Source organism: Octopus bimaculoides, chromosome 2 (genome assembly GCF_046866305.1).
Source record: "Octopus bimaculoides isolate indiv1 chromosome 2, ASM4686630v1, whole genome shotgun sequence".
Taxonomy (NCBI): Eukaryota; Metazoa; Mollusca; class Cephalopoda; order Octopoda; family Octopodidae; genus Octopus; species Octopus bimaculoides.
In genome coordinates, this window is record NC_142929.1 from 4,457,396 (window position 1) to 4,484,895 (window position 27,500).

General features: G+C 35.7%; 1 protein-coding gene across 1 annotated transcript in view; it reads left to right on the top strand.

Moving 5' to 3' along the window:
* The first annotated feature begins 10,485 nt into the window (after positions 1-10,485).
* The window catches only part of LOC106884237 (neuropeptide FF receptor 2), a 274,245-nt gene continuing 257,230 nt past the window's right edge, over positions 10,486-27,500 (top strand). Inside the window, exon 1 of the mRNA XM_014935500.3 lies at positions 10,486-10,988. Within this exon, the coding sequence (XP_014790986.1) occupies positions 10,676-10,988 (313 nt within the window). The 5' untranslated portion in view covers positions 10,486-10,675. The remainder of the gene's footprint in view (positions 10,989-27,500) is intronic.

Genomic DNA, 27,500 nt, shown 5'->3' on the forward strand with positions numbered 1-27,500 from the left:
GACATTAGAGTCATAGAGTTGTTCTCTGGTGATGCCTCAAAGAACCCTTTATTTGAAACTTGTGATATTATTCCAGTGACTTTACTCAGTAAAGCATTTGTGTTTCTGTTGCATTTCTTTATGGGTTGGATAATATATATTTTCTATTACTCGAAAATATATAAAGTACAACACAAGCATAGAGATTTCGGAAACCACAAAATGAATATTGTTAGTAAGCATAGGCTCAATAGACTCACATATCATACACGTGTGAGGGAATCAACTTCAAACATGTATCTGAATTACAGTAACAAATAGAAAACAGTAAAATATCAAAATTTGTTACAATTTAGGTCATTTAATTTAACAAAAAAGGGATTTCTACATATACGGCTCCCAGGCAACACCAGCCACTTCACAAATGTGTGTATGTATAATATATTTATATATGTACACAGGAAACTATCTATCTATCTATCTATCTATCTATCTATCTATCTATCTATCTAATATATATTTATATGCACATACACACACACATGAATATTGATGTAAAGATTATATTTAAACACACATATACACATATACATCTATCCATCTCGGTCTCTGTCTACCTTTCTCTCTCTCTCTCTCTCTCTCTCTCTCCTTACACACACACACACACACACACACACACACACACACACACACACACACGCACACACACATATATGGAAGCAACTTTATAATGAAATCTCTCTCAATAAAACATATTCAAGGAATATGAGTAGTTGATATGTCAAGGGCTGCGGTTTCAATCACGAAAAAATCCCTTTATATTCGTATTGCTTTCAAAAATACAATATATTTCAGAGCGAGGAGAAACGAAATCGAATCAGCTATCTGAAGATTACACACACACACACACACACACACACACACACATACACACACACACACACACATACACACACACACACACACATACAAACATACACACACACGCACACACACGCACACACACGCACACACACGCACACACACACAAACATACACACACACATATATATATATATCAGTGTGTGTGTGTGTGTGTGTGTATGTTTGTGTGTGTATGTGTGTGTGTGTGTGCATGTATGTGTCATTATTCAGTTTTATTTCAAGATTTCTTTCCAATAAAGAGAGAACCGGTTTCTAACCTGGATCCAAGACTCCTTCATCAGAATTTCAACGAAATCAACAGGGTATTTTTATATGCAAGTATGCGTGTAGATTTGAATGTTTTCCTTTATGTATGTCTTCTCATGCATACAGTTGCATAGCTGGTCATGCTCACATACGCTTAAATGATAAACTTCTGGAAAGTTTTTACAGATTTTTATAGTTCCCCTGTTGGCTTGGATCTGTAGTTTTCGAACTAGCTTTCACCTTTCTGGCTTTAAGAAATCTAATTTCTCAATACTGGTTTTTAGGCGGTGTTACATATCCCAGTATGTATGTATGTATGTATGTATGTATGTATGTATGTATAGCGGTGTAAATAAAACTGTCTAGAACTCTATCTACATAATTAACCAAATATTCTTTCGATTTACATCTTATACATGCCTTAGACTGTCAAGATTCATATTACGGAGAAATACGATTTCAATTTGGGAGTAGCCTGTCTTTAACATTCTCCAAAATTTATTTTTATTCGCTGCTTAATAATATAAATTTGAAAATCTCCCAGTGTTTCGTATATCAGTTTAGAATTGCATTAATATATGAAGAGTAGAATAAATCAAAAGTTGTTTTGTTTTATATTCAGGAAATTAAAATTACGAACTAACACGGCTTCATATACCATAGAAGCCTGAAAAATATTCTACTTACTCACAATGAGAAGTTTATGCACAAATATTTAAACACAAAATAATCACACAACAACGTACAACAAATATTTAATTATAACGAAAATGAAAAGAAATTCTATGTAGAGAGCACCCAGTTAACTCCTAATAACTCTACTAGTACATATGTATGTATGTATGTATGTACGTATACTTATATATGTATATATGTTAATACATGTATATATTTATATAAATGTTGACATTGAGTTATATATGTGTGTATGTATATATATATATATATATATAAACGTATGTATATATATGCTTATATTCTTTTATTTGTTTCAGGCATATGACTGCGACTTATTCTTAGTAGGCCTAGTACTTATTCCATCGGTCTCTTTTGCCGAGCATCACTAAGTTACGGGGACGTAAACACACCAACATCGGTTGTCAAGTGACGGTGGGGGGGGGGGACAAAAACAGACACACACACACACATACAGATACACACAGAGACCCCCCCCATATATATATGTATATATACGACGGGCGTCTTTCATTTTCCGTGTCCCAAATCAATTCAGAAAGCTTTGATCGGCCCGAGGCTATAGTAGAAGACACTTGCGCAAGATGCCACGCAGTGGGACTGAACCCAGAACCATGTGGTTGGTAACCAAGCTACTTACCATATACATATATATATATATATATATATATATATATATATATATATGCACACGCACACATACGTACAAACATAAACATATGTGTGAGTGCGAGTGTGTGTGTGTGTGACTACACACATATATTTAAGGTTGAGCTTGCCTTTTTGTAGAGCAAACGTACTTACATTAAATAAAATAATTTCTAATAAAGGGAATATGGAGTTGAAATGAATGTTTTGTAAGGAAAACTGTAGAGAATGAGACCCTCAGTCAAATGTGGAGAAACTATAGCAGAAAACACCTGCCCAAAGTGCCACGCAATGGGACTGAACCCGGAGTCATGTAGTTGGGAAGCAAACTTCTCACAACACAGCCACACCTGCGTCAAGGTGTAAATAATGTAAACTAATGATATTACAAAAATTTTCACGTTGCTTTCAATGAATATATAAATAACGGGGTGGGAGAAGATGGCTGCTTATGTCTTTGATCAATCAATTGATCTATTTTGTTTATTCTAGAGAAATATAAGTCCCAGGGGACGCGAAGTTGACTGAAATATGAGTAGGCTTCGCTATAATCCGTAATGTAAAATTATTGAAAAACTTATGTGGGTTGTTTGTGAACGCAGGCGTAATTGTGTGGTAAGAAGCTTGCTTCTCAACCAAATTGTTCCGCCTTTCAATCCCATGGCAGAGTCACCTTGGGTAAGCGTCTTCTACTATAGCTTCGGACCGACCAAACCCATGCGAGTGGATTTGGGAGAAACTGAAAGAAGCTCATCGTGTATATATATATATGTATATATATATATATATATATATATATATATATATATATATATATATATATATATATATATATATATATATATATATATATGTATGTATGTATGTATGTATGTATGTATATATATATATATATATATATATATATATATATATATATATATATAGTGAGAGACAGAGAGAGTGAGTGGTTTCTTGTCAACTTGATGTGCTCAGTTCATTGAAATTTCATTACAAAGCATTTTTCTTTATTTTCTTTCTCCTTTCCTTTTCATTTTCCATCGTATACTTATCAACGTATTTGTAAACAGACGCATTTTCTCACAAGGGTTGGTGATCTTTCAAAGATGTCAATTTAAGGAAGTAGAAAAAATTTTAAAAAGAGGGGAGGGTGCAGTCATCGCTGAAAAACAAGAAGAGTTCAAAGTTCAAAATCCTATGAAAATGTATATTCCTTTATACTTGAATAGTCAAGTCCTATATTCTGTGTAATTACAAGTTTTGCTCTGGGATTTTGACAACTGTTGTTCTTGTAGAACTTACATATACCCGGGAAAGAATACTAGAACCAATTTTACCACTGATTAAGAAAGATATCTAATGTAGCTACTTGGCAAAATAATTCATGAAAATAATCTATTTTGGATTATCTTATCCTGTCAAGCAAGAAATAGATAAAGAAATCCTACAAGGGATGAAAGATCTATCTATCTATCTATCTATCTATCTATCTATCTATCTATCTATCTGTCTGTCTGTCTGTCTGTCTGTCTGTCTGTCTGTCTGTCTATCTATATATCTATCTATCTATCTATCTATCAATCTATCTATCTATCTATCTATCCTTCCACTTCATTATTATTCTTTTTTCCTCTTTCTTGATTATCCTAAAATCTCTCTCTCTCTATTCCCCGCCCTGTGTTTTCTTTCTTTCTCTCTTCCCTTTTTCCAAAAAAAACACCAACAAAAACAACATTCTCATCTTTTACACAAAGCAAAAAAGAAAAAAAAGAAAAAAACCCAAAAACATCCGATTTTGATTTTGTCTTGATGAGTTCAAAAAACGAATGAAAACGCTAATAAAAAAAAACATCCAAAATTCTGACAGCTTCTTTTTTCTCAATACACAATATCTGTACATCACTTCAAACACCCTATACATACATACATACATACATACATACATACATACATATATATATATATATATATATATATATATATATATATATATATATATATATATATTTGTGTGTGTGTGTGTGTGTGTGTGTGTGTGTGTGTGTGTGTGTGTGTGTGTGTATGTGTGTATGTATAGTTTAGGAAACCAGTAAGTTGTCATAATATTATGACAACTTACTGATTGTCCTAAACTATACATATATAAATATCCTCTATTTACCTAATATCGAGGCCTCATTCCTTTGTTGTCAATTTATTATTATTATTATTATTATTATATATGTGGGTGTGTGCGCGTGCGTGTGTGTGTTTGTGTATGTTCTCTAAACTAGCTGTTCGTCAAATGAGGCCGATGGAATAAATACCAGGTTTAAAAGCTTGAATAAGTACTGATGTCGTTTCGTTCCATTAGAATTCTTGAAGGCGTTACTCGCAGTATTTGTCGCAGTCTAATGTCTGAAACAAGGAAAAGAATAAAAGATTATTTACGAATCAGTAAGTCATTTTTTTTACATCAACCCCAACTTACTGATTTGAAAGGCATACTTTTGCCCATTCTATGTTTTTTTTTCACATGCTCCCAGGAATTCACGATTTCCTTTCGATCGTTCCAATCCATATATTTCATAACATCTTCATTTTATTGACTTTTCGACCGACAAGTTTTGAATGAAACGAATCAATAATCCATTAATGTGTTCACTATTAACAATCAACATACGCACATGTGAATGTGTTTGTGTTTCTTCTGTGCGTGTGTGTGTGTGACTGTGTGGCAAGAAGCTTGCTTCCCAACCACATGGTTCCAGGTTCAGTCCCACTGCGTGGCACCTCGGGTCACCAAATCCTTGTGAGTGGATTTGGAAGACGGAAACTGAAAGTTGCCCGTCGTATACATACATACATACATACATATACATACATATATATATATATATATATATATATATATATATATATATATATATATATATATATATATATATTAGATTGTCAAGAAAGTTCTTTAAATTCAGATGCACATATCTCGGCTCAAACAAAACTTTATTAATCGAAATAAAAACCATCAGTATCAACACATTTTTGCCAGCGCGAAGCAAGTTTATTTGTGCCAGTAGCGTAAAAATCCTGCGTTCTGGTGCCGATGAAGTCGTTGAAGGCGTGTTTGGCAACGTCTTGGTTTTTGAAGCATTTCTCCTACAGGAAGTTGTCGAGATGTTTGAAAAAGTGGCAGTCGGTAGGCGAGAGGTCTGGTGAGTATGGCTTAAGTTTATTATGAGGTACATATAATCCAGTATCAAAACGGTAGGTAACACCAAGGAAGTTTACTCAACGGTAATCTTTTCCTAAAGTGATGTTGAGTCCGATGTTCTTTAAGAGCTTAAAGAATTGTTTCCTATGCGTTTCTAGTTGTACTTTACTACGTCAGTCATCCCTATATAGAACTCCACTGATTTTCGGAAAAGAAGTCTGTATTAACGAAAGAATATATATTCCGACCAATTCTCTGACTTGTGCAGAGTCCCATCACAATGCCGAAGGCATTCTCTTTGACTTATTCCAGATTTGACCATCAGAATCTACTAAAGCGGTCCGCACCGTAAGTATGATGTCTATTTCACGTCGGGATAGATCTGAGTTTTTCATACTATAAATCAGGGATTTATTGAGGCGCATCGGGCAAATAGTTGCGTATTAACTCTCTATAGGATGGACACATCAATCTGAAGGATCACTAAAAAAGTGAGGTATGTGGTCCTTAAGCGTAATTCGGGTTTTTCTAGGGACATAAGACCCAGTTCTCTCCTCTACAGCTAACTCCCTGGCGATTTGCAATCCTATATTGTTTATACTGTTAAGTGTGTCATTATCAGCCTCTCTATACTTGCTATGTAATTCTTTTCTAATCAGATTCTTGTATAACTCAGTGTTGACAACGTAAATGTTACTTGTTTTGTCAACTGGCACAAGTATCCCTGGAGCTTTCCGTTGATGTTTGTAGTGTCTTCTACGGTGCTTCCTAAATTTCAAATTCTTAACTATATTATAAAGCTCCTCTTCGAATCTGGTTAAGTGTTGGATGGACGGAGAGTTTTTTTTATTGATTTACATTTCTGAGTAAGTATTCAGGTTTCGGTTTGTCATATGATATATCTTTTCTATCAAAGATGAATGCCTTCCACCACATTCTTCGGATGAACGAGCTGGTTTCCTACAACAGTGTCCATATATAATCCTTCCTACTTGGTATCGGTATATCTTTTAGCGAAACGTCGGGCGTTATTATTTTCCATCTTAGCGGCACACTACCTTGCAGTATTTTACTCCCAGGAATCGGCTAGTGATTGCAGTTATTAATAGTTAAAAAATCGTATGGTATGCACCTGGTAGTTTGCCGGTAAAACATGTGGACTGGCACAATGCTCCTTGGGTATTTGATTAATGAGAGAGACGGAAGATGGAAGATGCGAGAATCTTTGTTGACACACATATATATATATATATATATATATATATATATATATATATATATATATATATATATATATAATAATAATAATAATAATAATAATAATAATAATAATAATAATAATAATAATAATATGACAACAAAAGAATGAAAGAGACCTCGATATTATGTAAAATAAAGGAATTTATCTATAAATATATGTGACTATTAGTTGGTTGTCATAATAAAACTCAGAGTTTCGGATACCGGGGCTGAAGTCTGCTCTGGCATCTCATCAATTATTAAGACAAAACGCGTTTTGTCATAATAACTGATGAGATGCTGGAGCAGACTTCAGCCCCGGTATCCGAAACTCTGAGTTTTATTATGACAACCAACTAATAGTTACATATTATATATATATATATATATATATATATATATATATAAATGGCAAATTAAGGTATACACCTTCATACTAATGGAAAATCCTCCGTAAGAAATATCAGGTACAAAAAAAAAAAAATCTACAATACAGCGAAAAAGGTATTAGATATAACCGTCTTTTTCATTAATCAAATACTCAGACTTTGGCCACCTTGAGGCTGCAGCAGAAGACACTCGACCAAGTTGGGACCATTTGGTTGGGAATCAGGCTTCTTGCCACGCAGCCACACCTGCGCCTCTCTATCAACATATATTTTGTTTTACTTTTCGTGCACTGGGTATTTTCAAATAAATTATCGTTTTATTGTTTGATTTCAATGAAATGTTTATATTTTCCTTCGGGAAACTGATGGCTGTATTTGCTCAGCTCATCTTCCTCCTGCATACGATATCCAGTGATAGTAATGAAGGTGATGCTGAACGTTAGTGGTGACGACGACGACGACGACGACGATAATGATGATGAAGATGGTGATGGTGGCATTGTTGATATTTGTGTTGGTGGTTTTTGTTAGTGATGGTGATGATGACATTCACAGAAGTAATGTTATCCTTATCATAATCACCACCACCACCACCACCACCACCACTATCATCATCATCATCATCATCAAGGACACTACGAAATATCTCCCTATGGTTTCCAAGTGCTGAGTTAAGTAGCGGGCACGTTTTTTTTTGGGGGGGGTGTCTAAAACAGTGCTCCGTATATTGTTGCACTCGTTTTTGCCTGCGGACGGCTCCCTAGAGTAGTGGTGTTCCTTTGTTACTTTCTCTATTTCGATGTTGAAGGTCATTTGGAGCGGCTGAGAGTCTCAGCATTCGAAAGGTTTTGTCATCGATCTAGTCACCCTACAAGTGGGACACAATAAGAGACAGTGAATTTTATGTTGGCGTAGCGTTCCTATCGGGGCAGGCGTAGCTGTGTCGTAAGAAGTTTGCTTCTTAACCACAAGGCTCTGAGTTCATTCCCACTGCCTGGCACCTTGCGCGACTTTCTTCTACAACAGCCTCGGCTCAACCGAGTCTCGCCAGTGGATTTGGTCAACGAATACTGAAAGAGGCTCTATCTATCTATCTATCTATCTATCTATCTATCTATCTATCTGTCTGTCTGTCTGTCTATGTGTCTCTGCCTGTCTGTCTGCCTATCTGCCTGTCTGTCTATCTATCTATCTATCTATCTATCTATCTATCTATCTATCTGTCTGTCTGTCTGTCTGTCTATCCGTCCGTCCGTCCGTCCGTCTGTCTGTCTGCCTGTCTATCTACCTGTCTATCTTTATGGACGGACGATAGGCACATCGGCTCCGTGTAAGTTTGCCTTTTATTGCCTTAAAAAGTTGTTTTTGGATTATATTTTTCTATGTCAACCTCCAAATCATGACAGATAAAGCTGATCTAGGCACAATTTAAACCCAGAACGTGAAAAGCCGGAAGAAATACCGCTACACATTTTGTCCGGCGTGTGAGCAAATCTGTCATTGATTCAAATTTAGGTACCGGGTCAGCAATTTCGTGGAGGGAGCAAATCGATTATGTCGTTGCCAATACTCTACTGGTACTTATTTTATTGACCCCGAATGAATGGAAGGCAAAGGTCAGTCAACCTTTGAACTTAGAGTGTAAAAGCGGACGAAATGCCGCTAAGCATTTTGACCGGCGTGTTAACGATTTTGTCAGTTCTCTATTCTTTTTTTTTTTTGTCGAAATATTAATGAACTTTGTGGGTTGGTGCAGGCACTGCCCAATATATCACGCTTCTTTTCTGACTGAAACTAATATCGATTTCCACACAGGCACAAAACAAGGATTAAAGAGGCATAGGTAAGGGGTGGGGGAGGAGGTAGTTGATTATGTCGATACCAGAACTTCACTGGTTCTTTATGTTATGAATACCCTGATGAGGAAATTCGAATTCAAACGCGGCAGTGGATGCACAGCAAACATGACGTGACATAAACAAATATCATTTACCTTTTACTTGTTTCACTCATCAGGTCACGGCCATGCTGGGACACCACTTTGAAGAATTTTGGTGGATTGAATCAACTCCAGTACTTAGTTTAAAAAAAACAAACAAACTCGGTGCTTATTATATTGGTCTCTTTTTGCGGAACCACTAAGCTACGAGGACGTAAACACACCAGCAGCGATTGCGAAGCGCTGGTGAGGGCAAAATATACAGACACACAAACATATGTATGTGTGCGTGTATATATCTATCTATCTATCTATCTATCTATCTATCTATCTATATATATATATATATATATATATATATATATATATATATATATATATATATGTGTGTGTGTGTGTGTGTGCGTGTATATATATATATATATATATATATCTCCGACAGGCTTCTTTCAGTTTCCGTCTGCCATATGCACTCACAAGGTTTTGATCGGCCCAAGGCTATAGTAGAAGACACTCGTGGAAGGTGCCACCACGCAGTGGGATTGAATCCAGGATCCTGTGGTTGGGAAGCAAATTTCTTACCAAAGAGCCACTACGAGATTTTCTACCGATTCTACCACAGCATCCCCCTCCGCCACCCGGTCCATCTTCATCATTCCTCTCATTTTCTATTTACCTGTCCAAGCCTGTATGTGAGCGTGTGCGCGTGTATACAAGCTTCAGTTCGTCCACGCAGACGTTTACAAAGTGCGCCTGTATGTACCTACCTACGTGTGTGTATGTGTGTTCGCGACGGCCGTGCGTGTGTGTCCGTGTGTCCGCCTGCCGCGCGCATGTGTGTATATATGTCTTCACATTAAATTTTACACTCACGCTTAAACATTTCTCCTGAAAACAATACCGTCATCAACTTACCTGTTTTCCCGTTTGTTGCTGCCGCGCTGATGCAGCTGATGCACAAGTAGCTTTCCGCTGTTGTTGCTGCTGTTGTTGTTGTTGTTATTACCACAGCCGACGCAACTGGTGCTGGTGCCGCTACTACTACTACTACTACTACTACTGCTACTGCTGCATTGATTGTCATCATCATCATTATCAAAAATGCATTTATTTTAACTATTCCTGTTATACTACTGAGGCCATCAAGAAATATTCCATTGACTACTACTACTACTACTACTACTATTACTACTACTACTACTACTACTACTACTACTACTACTGCAAGTGTCGGTTGCTTCTGCTTCTGCTGCTGCTGTTGCTGCTGCTGTCGTTGCTGTCACTGCTGCTGTTCCCCAGTTATTATCAGAAACTTGTTCTCTGTCCACAGGAAGTTTCCCTCTGATTTCCTGGTTGTTTTTGTTTTTTGAGTTTCACTAAAACACACTCCTCGCATCTTTACCTTCGTTTGTTTGATTAAGTATGGATGTGTACGAAAGAATCAATATCTCCTACCCGATGCCCCGTTTTAAGGAGCATGTCTTGTGGGAAGTGACCTTAAAGGTTGTGTTCTACAGTTTAATAGTGATCTTCTCCCTAATAGGGAACCTCTTAATTATAGTCATCGTCATGAGACAAAAACGCATGCGGACAGTAACAAACTTTTATATTGTCAACTTGGCTGTAGCCGACCTTCTTGTCACAGTTTGTTGTAGCTGGGTTCATCTCGTTGACGATCTCACCGAAGGATGGGTCCTCGGAGCATTTTTCTGTAAAGTTAACTCTTTTGCTCAAGGTAAGTAAAATAATAATAATAATAATAACAATTTATTTTTTCATTAGCCACAACGGCTCACATACAAAACATTAATTAACATACAACAACACAAAAGACAAAAACAGGACGGTGCAATGGGTTTTCGCGTGTACACAAAAAAAAAAGACGACAGAAAAGAAACAGCACACATTGAATACGCACGCGTCCGCACTCACTCACAAACACACGCACACACACACACACACACACGCACGCACGCACACACACACACACACACACAAACACAATTTTTTTAAAAAACAGCTTACATAGAAATACCCTTATTTTCTTCACAGCTCGAAGCAGCCCACGCAAAGTACAACTTCCAAGTTACCCCGTTTATACCAATTGTTGTTTATGATGCTATCCAGTAGCACACCCCATCCAGATGTTGCTACTTTCTTTGCCGTTTCTATTATTGTTGGTTACGTTATTGTTATTGTTTAGTCCCGGGAAATCTTATCACCAAAGGGGTTCCTATCGCCTCTGTCCATTCTTCCTTTTCCGGTTTACATTGTGTGATACGCTCTTCCGTTTTGTAAGGTAACAGAAACTAATTTTGGGGTCAATTTAGCTGCTGTTCTTATTGCAAGGTAGAACAGACCGCGTCGAAGCACCAAAGTTATGTTCTATGTATTTGTATTAAAATTGGTTTCAAATTTTGGCACAAGGCCAGCAATTTCGTGGAAGCGTGCTAGTCGATTACATCGAACCCCAGTACTGAATTGGTATTTATTTTATCGACCCTGAGAAGATGAAAGGCAAAACCGACCCCGGCGGCATTGGAACTTAGAACGTAAAGTCGGAAGAAATGCCGATAAGCTTTTTGTCCGGCGCGGTAACAATTCTGTCCGCTCACCGCCTTATGTGTTTGTATTAATATTTATGGTGTAGTTTAAGGCGGCGAGCTGGCAGAATCGTCACCGTGCCGGACAAAATGTTTAGCGGCATTTCTTCCGGCTTTACGTTCTGAGTTCAAATTCCGCCGAGGTCGACTTTGCCTTTTATCAGTTCGGGGACGATAAATTAAGTACCCGTTGCGTACTGGTATCGACCTAATCGACTGGCTCCCTACCCCAAAATTTCGGGCCTTGTGCCTAGAGTAGAAAAGATTAATATTTATGTTGTAGATTAAGGTGTCGAGCTGGCCGAATCGTCACCGCGCCGGACTAAATGTTTACCGGCATTTTTTCCAACTTTACGTTCTGAGTACAAATTCCACCGATGTCGACTTTGTCTTTCATTCTTTCGGACTCGATCAAATAAGTACCAGTTGAGCACTGGTATCGATGTAATCAACTTCTTCCTCCTCTGAAATTGCTGGCCTTGTGCCGAAATTTGAAACCAATATCAATGATGAGAGTTTTAAAGAAATAAAGTCCTGTTAGAAGTTATTTCACTTGCATTGCTATTGAGCAACAAGAAGAAAGAGAATAAATCCACAGATTTACCTTCCTCTGGTAACTCTCTCATTCCATTTAACTTTGAAAGTATGCTAAAATGATAATCCTATTTTAAAGTTGCGAATGAATCCCATAAAAAAAAAATGATTAATTAATGGAACTTGATCCCGCTAATTAACTTTGTCGCTTCGGATAATTATTTCATCGCTTCTCGCTTTTAAATCTTTGCAAAAAAATATTGCTGTGTTTAAAGGGGAGATACACGAACGAAACACTTTGAAAAGTTTGAATATTATTAACCATAGAGTTCCAGCCTATAACTATACAAACATTCATATAAATACATGTATGTTTATTTGCATAGATATATATGCATACATATATGTATTGGGTTGGTGCATAATTATTGCGGCTTTTTTTCCAACAAATTTTATTCAACAAAAACAATAACATGTAACAAAAGCATCTTTAAATGATTATTCCGGAGCATATTCACCATCTACTTCAATTATTGCTTCCCATTTGCTTGGCAGACGGTCAGACCGTCATTTAAAGATGTTTTTGTTAAATATTGTCATTGTTTTTGTTGAATAAAATTTGTTGAAAGAAAACCAAAATAATTATACACCAACCCAATATATATATATATATATATATATATATATACACACACACATATATATATATATATGTATGTACATTTATACACACACACACATGCATATGTGCATATATGTATATATATATATATATATATATATATATATATAACATATATATATATACATGATTGGAGTGGAGTCGCTTATCGTGATCACTTTGAGGTGAATCCCATCTTAATAACATTAACCGAATGACATTTACCTCGATTACAATAACCGATTTCTACTATAATTTATTGTGTATTCTTATATATTATGTTACAAACTGGTGATTAATGTTTTAAAAGAGAATTCGTCGTAAAGGGAGCCGATAAGTGACTCTGATCTATGTATGTGGATGGGTATGTATGCCTGTACAACTGATATGCCATCGGTTACGCTGGCAAGAGTTCCGCTTGATGTGACCCACGGAACAGTCTGCCCGTGAAATGAATGTACAAGTGACTGAGCACGCCACAGACGTCACGCGAACACTTAACTTAGTTCGTAGGGAAGCGCAGCGCCGAACAGGATGTGACAAGGCTTGCTCTTTGAATGACAGGTACAGCGCAGTGTGCACTGGAACAATGCGAAATAAAGTGTCTTGATCAAGGACATAACGCGCCACCTGGATATCGAACTCGGGACCTTACGATCGCGAGCCGAATGCTCTAACTACTAAGCCACGCGCATGCATGTATTTAATGTTTTTACGTACGGAAGTGTATGTGTGTGTGTGTGTGTGTATGGGTGTGTATTCATGTATGTGTGTGTGTGTGTAAATATATATATATATATATATATATATATATATATATATATATATATGCTTGTGTATATATGTCCTGTAGATCGCACACACACACACACACACACATACTAACATATATACACAAACACATATGTACATATGTGAATACATATGTACTTCCATGCTTGCATACGCGCATACTCACGTGTATATATACATGTATCATGGTTGACATGTATATACATATATATATATATATATATATATATATATATATATATATATATATATATATATATATATATATATATATATATATATATATATATATGGAGCTTTATGTATTTTCGCTCAATAAATACTGACGACGCTCGGTCTAGGGAATCGAAACCGCGATTCTATGACCACAGGGCCATTGCGCCTCCACGATCTATTAATTATCCACGTATACTAACATAGACTCACACGTTTGTATTATTTTTTAATTCGGTTTGAGACTTGTTCGATATCGAGACGGTCATTTTGCCAAGAAAAGCACCAGTACATAATTATGCTCAACTGCATAATAATTAGGGAATCTGTTCTTTAATAATAAAAAGTTGCGTGTGTGTGTGGGGGGGGGGGGGAGCCAAATATAACCAAAACGTCTGTTTTTTTTGTTTTGTTTTTGGCAAAATGAGATTCACAAAACAAGGCACATTTAAGAAGGCCCATTGACCCTCACATGCACATACACATACATGCGTATATATGTACTTATGCATATACGAGTGTATTTATATGTATGTATATATATATATATATATATATATATATATATATATATATGTATGTGTATATAGGCGGAGGAGTGGCTGTATGGTAAGTAGCTTGCTTACCAACCACATGGTTCCGTGTTCAGTCCCACTGCGCTGACCAAAAGCCTTGTGAGTATATTTGGTAGACGGAAACTGAAAGAAGCTCGCCGTATATATATATGTTTGTGTGTTTGTGTTTGTCTCCCCCACCGTTGTTTGACAACCGATGTTGGTTTGTTTACGTCCCCGTAAGCTAGCGGTCCGGCAAATAGATCGACAGAATAAGTACTAGGCTTACAAAGAATAACTCGATTTGCTTGACTTAAGGTAGTGCTCCAGCATGACCGCAGTCAAATGACTGAAACAGATTAAAGAATGTATATATATATACATGTATATATATATATATATATATATATATATATATATATATATATATATATATATATATATATATACGTGTGTGCGTGCGTGTGTGTGTATGTGTGTTTGTGTTTGTTCTGAACCATTGTTTGCTTGCCAGTCTCGCTGTGCCTACATCGTCGTTATTTAATGGTTCGGCTCAACGGTTCGATGGAATAAATACGAAACATATAAAATGAAGTACCGGTCTTCGTTTGTTCAACTAAGCCCACCAAGGGAGTGCTTAAGCATGGCCGCAGTCCAACGATTGAACGAAATAACAGACATTTACATAAAGGGTAAAGATCCCTTTAAATCAGAGGATTGCACCTAGAAAGTTCTCTTCCAAGGCAGAAGCCTGGGCAGAGTTGTTTGTGGAAGGTCAGCAGTCGCCCATGCATACCAGCCTCCCCTCTCCACAGCACTGATGTCATCCAAGAGAAAAGCGAAGAGGCCGATACAGCCTGGCACCCGTGACGTCGCAACTCATTTCTACGGCTGAGTGAACTGGAGCAACGAGAAATAAAGTGTCTTGCTCAAGAACACAACACACAACCCGATCCGGGAATCGGTCAGCTACCTCTTGATTGTGAGCCCAACGCTCTAACCACTGAGCCATGCGCCTTCACTGAAGTCGCGTGGTTTAGTGGTTAGGGTATTCGGCTCTCGCAGCGACGCGTCTTTGGGCAAGTCACTTTGTTTCACGGTAAAAATGAGCTGTACATGTAATTCAAAGGAGCCAGCCTTGTTACATCCTGTGTCACATTGAACCTTCCTTCTTAGAACTACGTTAAGAGTGACGCGTGCATGTATTTAATGTTTTTATATGTGTATATATGTACACACACACACACACACACACACACACACACACACACACACACACACACACATATATATATATATACATATATATATATATATATATATATATATATATATATATATATATATATATGTATACATATATGTATATATATACATACATACATATATATATGTATATATATACATACATATATATACATGTATATATATGTACATATATATATATGGATATATATATATACATATTTATATGTGTGTGTATATGTGCACACGTATATACATATATGTGTGCATGTGTGTGTGTGCGCGCGCATTCTGACACACGCGTATATACGAATATTTATCTCTACAAGCACACAGACACAAACACAGAAGATACATGCCATGGCCACGCATCACCATGGAAGGATGAAAGGTAAAGATGGCTTCGGCGGGATTTTAAATCAGAATCTAAAACGCCAGAATAAATACCACAATGCATGTTATCTCTTACTCTAAGGATCCTGCTAATCCTTCTGCTTTGTACATTGATTATTATAATTATTCTTTTATATATTATTCTTTCCATCGATCACATTCATTTACACGTATTTAACTACACACATAAATTAAACCGTATCACAATGATTGGACATTTCTTCAATAACAGCTAATAATCCGGTTGTGCATATCCATTGACTTCTGTTAAGTAAATTACATTCCTCTTTAGATTACAGGGGTGAAGCAACTTCTAAACTCAAACACACGTATTTTATGATATCATGTTAATAAGGATCAACTAATGTCAGATCTTCACTCGTTATCTTAGTGGCCACCGACTCCATATATTGCCCTACACTCTGCTGTAATTCTACAACTCCGGTTTTGCTGACGTCAATATGACCACCATCAAAGCTTAAAAGACTCAAACAGCTGTTCGTCCCATTATTTCTGTTTTGCTTCAACCTTGAACGGCCACACCTAACACTTCTTCGAAACCTTCATCTTCATAAGATCTGCAACCCACGAGTAATTTCACCCGTTCATGTTATAATTTTTAGCTCCAAGCGAAACTGATTGTAGTGATTCATAATCAAAAACCTTGAGTACCTCAGCATTTTTGACATAAAATGTATTAAAAATCACACAATCAATTGATTCCTTCCATTTATTACACTGCAGTATGTGATATGAGGATGATTTGACTATTATTTCTCACAGGTCGAACGACGAGATAGTGGCTCGCCTCTGTATAGGTTTTCCTTAACAGGATAAACCTCACTTGTATGTAACTCAAATAGAGGGTCGTATGGAAGAGGCGGAAAAGCGTTACAGGCCTATGTACAAAATAGATACGCAAATATATATGATTTTGTAGATTTACTAAGTTCAATCATTCAGTTGTACTTGTTTGACAAGTGACGTGATGACTAAACTGAATCTTTCACAATGAAGTTGTAATACTAAATCAATAAAATTTATGAGTGAACACGAGAATCTGAAGGGGACGTGGAAAATATGGAATTGATTTTGTGGCTTAGTTACACATACAAACTACAAACAAACACACATATTGACTCAGACGTACCACATTCTGTGATGTACGTTTGATTGAATTGTCGTCTGACCGACTCAAACTATTAAATTTTTGTTAACAGTTTATATACAGTATGCGTGTATATATTAATGTATGTATGTATGTGCATGCGTGATTGTTTGCACTTGTGTGTGTGTGTGTATGCATTATGTACGCAGTGCTAAAAAAGCAAAGTTTGTTCTGAAGGTGAGCATTTAATTTATTGCACACAGACACATACATACCTATAGACATATTTTTATAGACATTTATACACACACACATATAAACATACATAAATACACACACACACACATATACATGTATATAGAAGTGTGCATTTTGGTGCTGTTAGTATTTATAGATTTTGTGGGTGTGTGTCTAAATACTGTTAGGGAAGAAAACTGACGAATGCGTATGAACAAATAGAAAATATTTCAAATTTAAATGACGTTGAAAGTTTTTAGCTTTGCATATCTGAAATCAGAGATATTCATCAAGTGTCACCACATCAATAAATATCTACTAAAACATTATTCCTGTCTCCCAACTGAAGTATTTACCAAATGCAAACACAAACATTCTCTGTATGCTTCTGTAGTTTTAAACCCCATTATGCGACTCTCTATAGTTCGAGTCTAACTGTTATTTATACCCTCAACCCCTACCAATAACTGACTACACCAAATTAGAATAGATTTATTGACACTTGTATATCTTCAGTACATTAACACCCGTTACTCTTTATACAGTAGTCTATCAAGAGAAATTCAAATTTTGGCACAAGGCCAGCAATTCCGAGCTAGGGGAATTTGAAAACAACGTAAAAACAGACTAAATGCCACGAAACATTTTACCCGACAAGCCAAATATTCTGCTAGCTCGTTGCCTTCTTTTCAGCAGTAGATATTAATAAAATAACTTCAAATCGAAAGTACAATCCCTCACAGTATGTACCAAATAAATAAATAAATAAATAAATAAATAGGCGCAGGAGTGGCTGTGTGGTAAGTAGCTTGCTTACCAACGACATGGCTCCGGGTTCAATCCCACTGTGTGGCATCTTGGGCAGGTGTTTTCTACTATAGCCTCGGGCCGACCAAAGCCTTGTGAGTGGATTTGGTAGACGGAAACTGAAAGAAGCCAGTCGTATATATGTATATATATGTGTGCGTGTGTATGTTTGTGTGTCTGTGTTTGTCCCCCCCCCCTAACATCGCTTGACAACCGATGCTAGTGTGTTTACGTCTCCGTAACTTAGCGGTTCGGCAAAAGAGACCGATAGAATAAGTACTAGGCTTACAAAGAATAAGCTCGACTAAAGACGGTGCTCCAGCATGGCCACAGTCAAATGACTGAAACAAGTAAAAAGAGTAAAGGAGTAAATATATAAAGAAATCACGTGTGTTGCTGATATTCTTGTCAGAACTGTCTTTTTTTTCTTTTCGGTTACTGTAAATATATTGGTCTGGAAATTCATTGCGGCTTATCATGTTCAATTCAACACCAGTAATGTTATGATTTTGGTTACTTCATCTCGCGGTAACGGTTACTTCATCCCGCGGTTAATTCCACGTAATGCATTTCATCTGCAGAATAAATACATCGATAAACATTGTTCAAGTGGTTATTCACACAAATTCGTTGCATCTCATTAATAAAGAAGAAATTTAGATACATACAATCGTTAATATTAAATTTCCTCAGTATATATATGAAAACCGAAAAAAATATTGGAAGTTAGTTTCAGAAACAATTTCATAAAAATGCAATGAAAAAAAAAGAACATTTTAATTTATTTGAGGAGAGAGACACTCTAAAACGCCAAATTATAAGCAATGTCTCTTAAATATTCTCGTGTTTTGAGACTTTGATAGTCATTCAAGATGCCTTGAAATGCAACGCATTTACACGGAGAATAAAAACTTTAATGTTCAGCGATATGTGTTCTGTAGATAAAAATTATGACGATGAACGTTCCCAACGTGTATTACCTCGCAATGAATTATTTTGCAATGAAATTGCCAAGTAATAAAATTACTGGCAATATATTTACTGCGAGGTAATTATTCTCGTAAACTTTACCAAGATGAATTAACCAAATCACGTTTTTATCGTCTTATGATAAAACAGGATTCTGGAATATGAAAACTCGAGTACTTATCTATCTATCTATCTATCTATCTATCTATCTATCTATCTATCTATCTATCTATCTATCTATCTATCTATCTACCTACCTACCTACCTACCTACCTACCTACCTATCTATCTATCTATCTATCTCCATATATATATATATATATATATATATATATATATATATATATATATATATATATATATATATATATATATAAACAGCTCACAAGCCCTTTGGATACCTCATCTGAAATGTTTCATAAGCGAAAGTTTGGTTCAAAACGTCTCAGCTTTTTGTTTTCCTGTCACACTGCTCTAAGACTGTAAAACTTTGACAATGTATCATCGTCAAAACATTCACTTAGATTTCATCAAATAACTTGTATCGATTCTGAAATTCAAATGAGACGAGTATATCACAAAGCATGATGTACAAGTAGCAACAATGTCTATGGGAATCCAGACCTTTACCGACGAAACATTAGCGTAACGGGGCAAGAATGCCCACGTAGATGCTCCAATTTGAACTTCAGGTTACCAAACAAATATAAAAACCATTTAGACAGTCCCCATCTATTCAACATCCTATGTATGAACGGGAAAAGAAATTACTGAAGGCTGTAAGAAGTGAAAGCAAGCATGCACAGGTGGAACCATTTCTGTAAATCATATTGGGCATCAAAAATCCAAGATAGAAAAGAATTCAGACGAAAGGGACGACAAGAGCTTCATAGCGAAGTCTGGAGTGAGGAGCCCTTTTTTTTTATCAAATTCGTTAACGGTTTTAAGACCATCATTTTGTGACCTAAATTTCATTTCAAACGTCGAAATGTCATTTCAAACTTCGTAGCCTTCTTGCTTCGACGCAAAAAATGGTAAACATCTACAGCATTGATAAAAAAAAAAAAATCCTTAGAAACGCTTTCGACATGGAAACCACACAGACAGGAAGACAGACAGACAGACAGACAGACACACAGACACACACTCACACACACACACACACACACACACACACACACACACACACACACACACACACTTTTATGAATATGTATATGTAAAGTGTGCATATATATAGAATAACTGTATTTAAAAAAAAATAATTGGTGATTAGCGGTTGAGCGCTCACTAATAGAATATGGTGCACTATGTATTTTGTTAATCTTACAATTTTAATTTCATATCTGCTGATTAGTGTATCTTTATGCCTCAGTCGATGAAATACTATACACTCATACAACCACACACACACACACACACACACACACACACACACACACACACACACCAAAGCATATATATATATATATATATATATATATATGTCTGTGTTTGTTTGTGTGTGTGTGTGTTTGTACGTATGCGTGTGTATATATATATATGTGGATGAATTACTATCTGCCTACCTACCATTTCTTTTTCTCCTTACCTCTACCCTTCTCTCTCCCTACTGTCTTTTCTCTCCGTGTGTGTACGTGTATATATATATATATATATATATATATATATATATATATATATATATATATATATATATATATATATATATATATATGTATATATATATATATATATATATATATATATATATATATATATATATATATATATATATATATATAAGTACAGTGTACATTTAAACACATAAGAGGTATTCATCATAGGATTCCCTCACGTTAGAAAGAACAGCTAAGTTCCAAATCACTATTAAGGATAAAATTTTGACTCGTATATTTATTCTTATGCACACGATGACTCGCATATTTATTTTTAATACGTGTTTCGAGAGATTCGGACGTGAATATGCTAATCTCTGTTATGTTTCATCACAATAGAACAGATTCTCTTTTACGGTGAATATGGGCTCCTAACACACAAAATTCATTTGTACAAGGGATTCTGGGACACCAGTGATTCAACATGTGTCTCGACAGCGAAAAGCACCTCGGGTCCATGAATCTAATGAAACGATTTCATCGTAAAGGAGAAATTGTCCTCTTGATCAATTAAATTCTCTGTCTGTATTCGAACGTCTTGCGGCTACGGAAACGAGCAAAAGAAGTGTAGTTTAAGAAATTCTAGCACATACAACTTAGAATATTGATAGAATTTGTTTTCTTCTACTTATTCCATGTTCAACCTTTGTTGGGAAAAGAAATAACGCTTTTCTTTCTACGGCAATATATAATTACTAGATTTTACGCTTATGAATTCGTGTTGCAAGATTCCTGATGTGAATCCGTGTGTTGAAACAGATATTGTTGTATTTCGGAATGGTCATTTTTTTTTTGCCAGATAAACACACGCACTGTATATTCGTTATTCACTCGTTTATTTCTGTTCTTATTTTAACCCATGTCCATTGTCCGGATATTCTTTCGTCACACGTCTGTGATCTCTTCAGTGACATTTTCCGTCCTCGTGTGTGATTCTGCTCCGCGTAGTCTATTCTCTAAGAGAAAGTGTAGCTGAAGAGGTCACAGATGTGTGGCGAAAGATTTGCGGACAATGGACATGAGTTAGAATAAGAATAGTAATAAACGAGTGAAGAATGGATATGGAGTGCGGGTGTTTATTTAAAAAAAAAATGACCGTCCGAAATATAACAATAATTACTCGAATCATACTAAAATGAAGAAAGTCAATATACAGTTTCACTTCCTGATAAAATATAAGGAACCATTATAATCATGCGTTGTAAATGATTCCTGAATCTCAAAAGATGTCTTCTTTGCATTTGATGCCACGATGGTTGTGTTCTAGACCATTCCTTCGGATGTTCTTGTGTCTAGTCAAGAAACCGCCGCCTTTATTGGCAAAACGCCTCCAATTTATTGCTGAAGTGATCATTATTACAGCAATCTCGAAGAAGATGATAAATTAAGCTTATAGTGATTAATAAGTCATTACAGCATTGTCTTAAACGTCAAGGTAATTTATTATTGTGATGTTATTCAGAATTCTTGAAATTTTATATAATTCAATGTTCTGATAAAGATCCAGCTTAATCTTAAGCACTTTGTAGTTCGACTAAAACTTCATTTCCTCTGTCTATAATCAATGCCTGTAATTATCCTGCTTCTTATGGCACCTCACTTATTCAATGCAACACTGGATTGACACATATTTCTGAGTCTTTATATTTACAAGTATCTCTTTTATTGACTAATACATTTCATTTTGTAGATCACATTAAACGCAGAGGCCATTTCTTCTTAACTGTTCTATTCTGTAGAGCATATTGATCTGTCTATGCACACCACGTCATCGAGTTACCTTTGACGGTTTTTATATCATGCTAAGGGTGAGGAGTTTGTTAACGTCCATCTCATTTCTTAAGAAAAGGGAAGTATAAATTGTACCCAACGACCCACTAACAGTCTCCCTTAACCGATTATGGGAGAGTAACGGTGAGTGGGAGAGAATGTGACAAATAGTTAAATAAATAGAGAGGGAAAGAAAGAGAGGAGGGGGAGGAAAATCTACCCTAGCATTTGATTAGTATCCTATTTGTTAAAGAAGGTCAAAGCTGAAATTTGTGGTATTTGAAATCAAAACGAAAACATTCTGGAGAATCATTTCAAGGTATCAATTGCCTTATTGCGCCTGTTGAATGCTTTTAATCTTCCATATATTTGTGGTCAGTTAAAGTGAATCTTCCTTGTCCGTGTTCTATCTCCACTCCACATTATCGTCATAGCAGATCGCCCTAAAACGTTTTCGGTTTTCTCTTCATATTTTAAAGTTTTAATCTGATTTGTTCTCCGGTGGACATTGTATGGCATGACTAAAAGTGATTAGTCAGTGAAACTATACTCTCGAGTGTTTGACGGAATAATTTACTGAATCGACATATTTAATAATCTAAATCACATTATATGATATTTCTCTAGTAGTAACCTGTGGAGAAAAACTGTGCTCTATTGTCGTCGTCAGCCGATGATATACACATTTCAAGCTGAGACAATTAACAACAAATGAGTAATTTGATTGTCATAACCGAGATTATGTTTTCAACAGTTAATTTGCATAAAACATTTTATTTCATCAATTGATTTTTCCACTGATGTTTCTTCATTTTTGTCTTTATTTCTTCTCTCTTTTGTTCTGTAACATGATGTGCTATTTGTACAATTTATTCTTTTCTATTGGGATTTTCAGCTCTTTTCAAAAATCTCGCCCTCTTTCAACGAAACATAGTCTTTCTTTTAGGCTATCAAAATGTGTTTTTGACGCTTTGCTAGTTTTATCTCAACACGAATTTACCTGCTGGACAATTGTTGGGATGCCTGTCTCTAATGCTTATTTTATATTCAACGTCTGAGTATTTGAGCGTGCTTTGAAGGCTTCTAATCTAATTTTGTAAGCAAGCTTTGTGTTCTTTTTGCTAGTTGTATCAGAGGTTACATGGTATTTCGCTGAATAGTTCTGTTTTGTTTCCATTTTATTAAAATTTCAAATGATTACGTCTAAGCCTATATGTACAGATGATAATTCAATTTATTTTCTGCTTTAAACACTATACTTCTTATTAGACCGAAGCAGAAAACCTAATAATCTAACGCAGCTTTTAATATGACTTTTATCTTATCCTGATCTCCTAAACATCTTTGCCAATGACGGGTTACATATTTATTTATGGTCCAGTCTAATTGACTGATTATACATATACATACGCACACACATTAACAAACACAGACGCAAACGCACACCCGTACGTATGCATAGAAGAGAGGGGGTGGGCAAAAAGTCTCCCCAAAGTAGACGTCTCTAACCTTTGTTGCACATCCCGTCAAATTTAACGGACATGTTGAAGACATGTCTATCTGCACCTATGTAAGCAGACATGCAATCTTGGGCGTCGTTACATACGTGAATCTGTCTGCCAGTGTGTATATGCACTTATTACTTGCAATGTTTTACACATTTTCACACTTCCAGGACTTTTTTTCCTCACTTTCAGATCATTATATTTTGTATGTTCTGCTCATATTTTACTGTGATTTCAACTGGAATATTCTACCGGTATTCATTAATATTATTCGGAGTATAACTTCCGCATCGTTGTAATTATATATACTTTCCATTTTCATTTTCAGTGCTAAATTTTCTTTCGCCTGCATTTTATAATACTTTCTTTACAACATCATGCCTCATAGGTTGATATTCGTATCTTAGTATATTTCCGGACAGCTGCTTATGATGTAGGGGATAATTCGAGTCTACATCTGTTGTAAATATTTAAGTATTTTGGTCACATTCCCGGTCCATTTTTGTTCATCAGGAATTTTGTGGCAATTTCCGGTTTGTGGATTACAAACGCCCATCCTTCAAAGTGACACCAGCTGCTGCTCCAAAAGAGGTTAGGTGCTGGTGCTTTATATCACACTTGACGCAGAAATTCCTGGTTTTGGTTAGCAGACTTCGGGTTTTAATCCCGATTGCTTGTTGCTCATCTGTTGGTTGCTCAAATGCTGGTTGTGTACTGACCATCAAACAAATGATGGGTAGAGAAAGTACCGATGGTCATGTATGGTTTGTCTTGGTTCTATGCTTCTGGTTCTATGCTTCTTGTCACAAATCCAAACATAGGATATATTTTAAACCATCTCTAAGTACCTGCAGCATTCACCATCAGGTATAGAAGACTTAGTCAAACCGTTAATAGAAATGTTGCTAGGCATAACTTACCCTCGTTTAACAATCCTTGTAGGGGAATATTTTCGTTGAATAAATTTCATGTTTGTATGTTTAGGACTGTCGTAATTAGATCAAGACTCTTTTCCGTAGCACTCATATTCTCTGTGTGTACTTTCATGACGCTAAGAATCTATGTTTTAGATTGGTGCATGTATTCATGTGATCCTCTTATCTACGTTTCGAATTACCTCGATAAAAAATGGCAATCGGGTTAGTGAATGTGTTAATAGCATCACAAAGTGGCTAAATCTTTAGAGTATATCTTTAGGATACTTTATTTTATGGGTTATAAAGCAAAAACGAAATGAGACTTATAGTATTTGGAATTTTAACAAATCGAAAGGAATCTAACATTTATGACTTGGGAATCGAACTGAATAACTTTTTAAAAATCCAACCATATTATAAAGAACTCTTCTCTGAGCCGCCACTCCTCTTGCATCATTGTTTGTTGAACTAAGAGTTGTTCAGAACATCTTGAATTCCTTCATTCTCAGATATGATTACAATGATTCTAGAAGACAAGCTTTGCACACACTAATACTTTATACATTAAATTCGAGTTTGCAATTGGTCGATAGGTTTTCACCAAGTGAGTGGCATTGTTTTTTTTTTGTATCATATTTGATTCTACCAATGTAAACCATGTTGATATGTCTATATTTCCACTGAGTGCTTTCTGGTAAGGGTCAATTCTACGTTTTTGTATTATGTTTGCAAAGTACTTGATGTGAATTCGTGAGTTGAAGCAACTCTCGTTGTGTCTCGGGAGAGTCATTACGCCAATAATAATAACACACGCACTGTTTCAATATCACTCCTTTATTGTTAGTCAATTGGTTAAATATTTAGCCTGATAACTAATCGACAACAGGACTTTAACTAACAAACAACCAATTGATTGTTTAACCAGCATAGTAAAGAAATGTTAGGTTAGATATTTGATTAGATATTTTATCAATTGACTAACCATAAAAAAGTGGTATTGAACCAGCGCATGTGTTATCATTATTGGCGCAATTACCCTCCAAAGGCACAAACAAGTGTCAATGAAATACCTCCAATAGAAGGTTAGCAGTCTTTGTCAACCATCACCAATCAAATCTTTTCCTTTCCCGAAAATTTTCAATCACAATCACAAAAGTAAGACCATAAACACCATATGGTTTTGGTGAAATGCAGATAGAATATTTCGTTTTTGGATTTGGTTTGCAAGATTCTTTATGTGAGTTCGTGTGTTGAAGCATATTCTGTTGTGTCTGGGCAGAGTCATTCTCTTTTAGTGCCTTATAATTTAACACACACACCGGTAAAATTTCCATTCATTTCCTTTTTTATTTTTCTAAAATCTTCGTTACGCTTCGTAACTTTTTCAATATTGAAAAGGTTGCAAGACGCAACGAAAATTTTAGAAAAATAAAGAAGAAAATGAGTGGAAATTTTACCGGTGAGTGTGTTAAATTATAAGGCACTAAAAGAGAAAGACTCTGCCCAGACACATCAGATATAATATTTCTTTTGCATTTCTTCTCACCTGATTGTAATTCATAAATACAATCATACCTTTATTCTATCTGTATCTACCTTTATTCTGTCTGCTGCTCTATTTTGATGGGGTTTTAAACTGACAGCTTATACATCTTACTCAGCTGTTGACTTTTTATATCTGCAAATATTGTTTCTATTTAACTTTTAAACTTTTTATAGGTGAAGTGTGTAGTTGTATATACGAGAGTAATTCTGCCTATATATGGCAAGGTATACATAACGTACAGTCTCCACAGATCAAAGCTCATTCCAAGAGGCATGTAATGAATTTGAAAACAATATACTAGCTAATCATATATTTACTTGTGAATGTATACCATCATTGTGACTTCTATATCTTTGTATTCAGGGACTACTTTTTTATGGATTGCAATGTGTAATATATCGGCCTCGACGTCAAGCTTCATAAGTAGATAATATTATGCATATATTTTTGAACAACTATTTATGGTGTGAGGGATATTTTTGGCATTGATTTTTAAAATCTACAAGGAATACCACATCTAAATGCTTACTCACGTGCATATTATTGCTAGGCATCAAGAATTTAGCTGTAATTTTCGGTTCCTGTATATACGCTAAAAGGACAATTTACCGATTGGTTTGTCTTTAATGTACATGACATATTTATGATGTTGCTACTCGTTAAATTTTTCTGACAATTTACCCATGTATGTCCTTGGTTTTCTACAAGAAAAACTTTTCGAGGACTTGTTTTCAA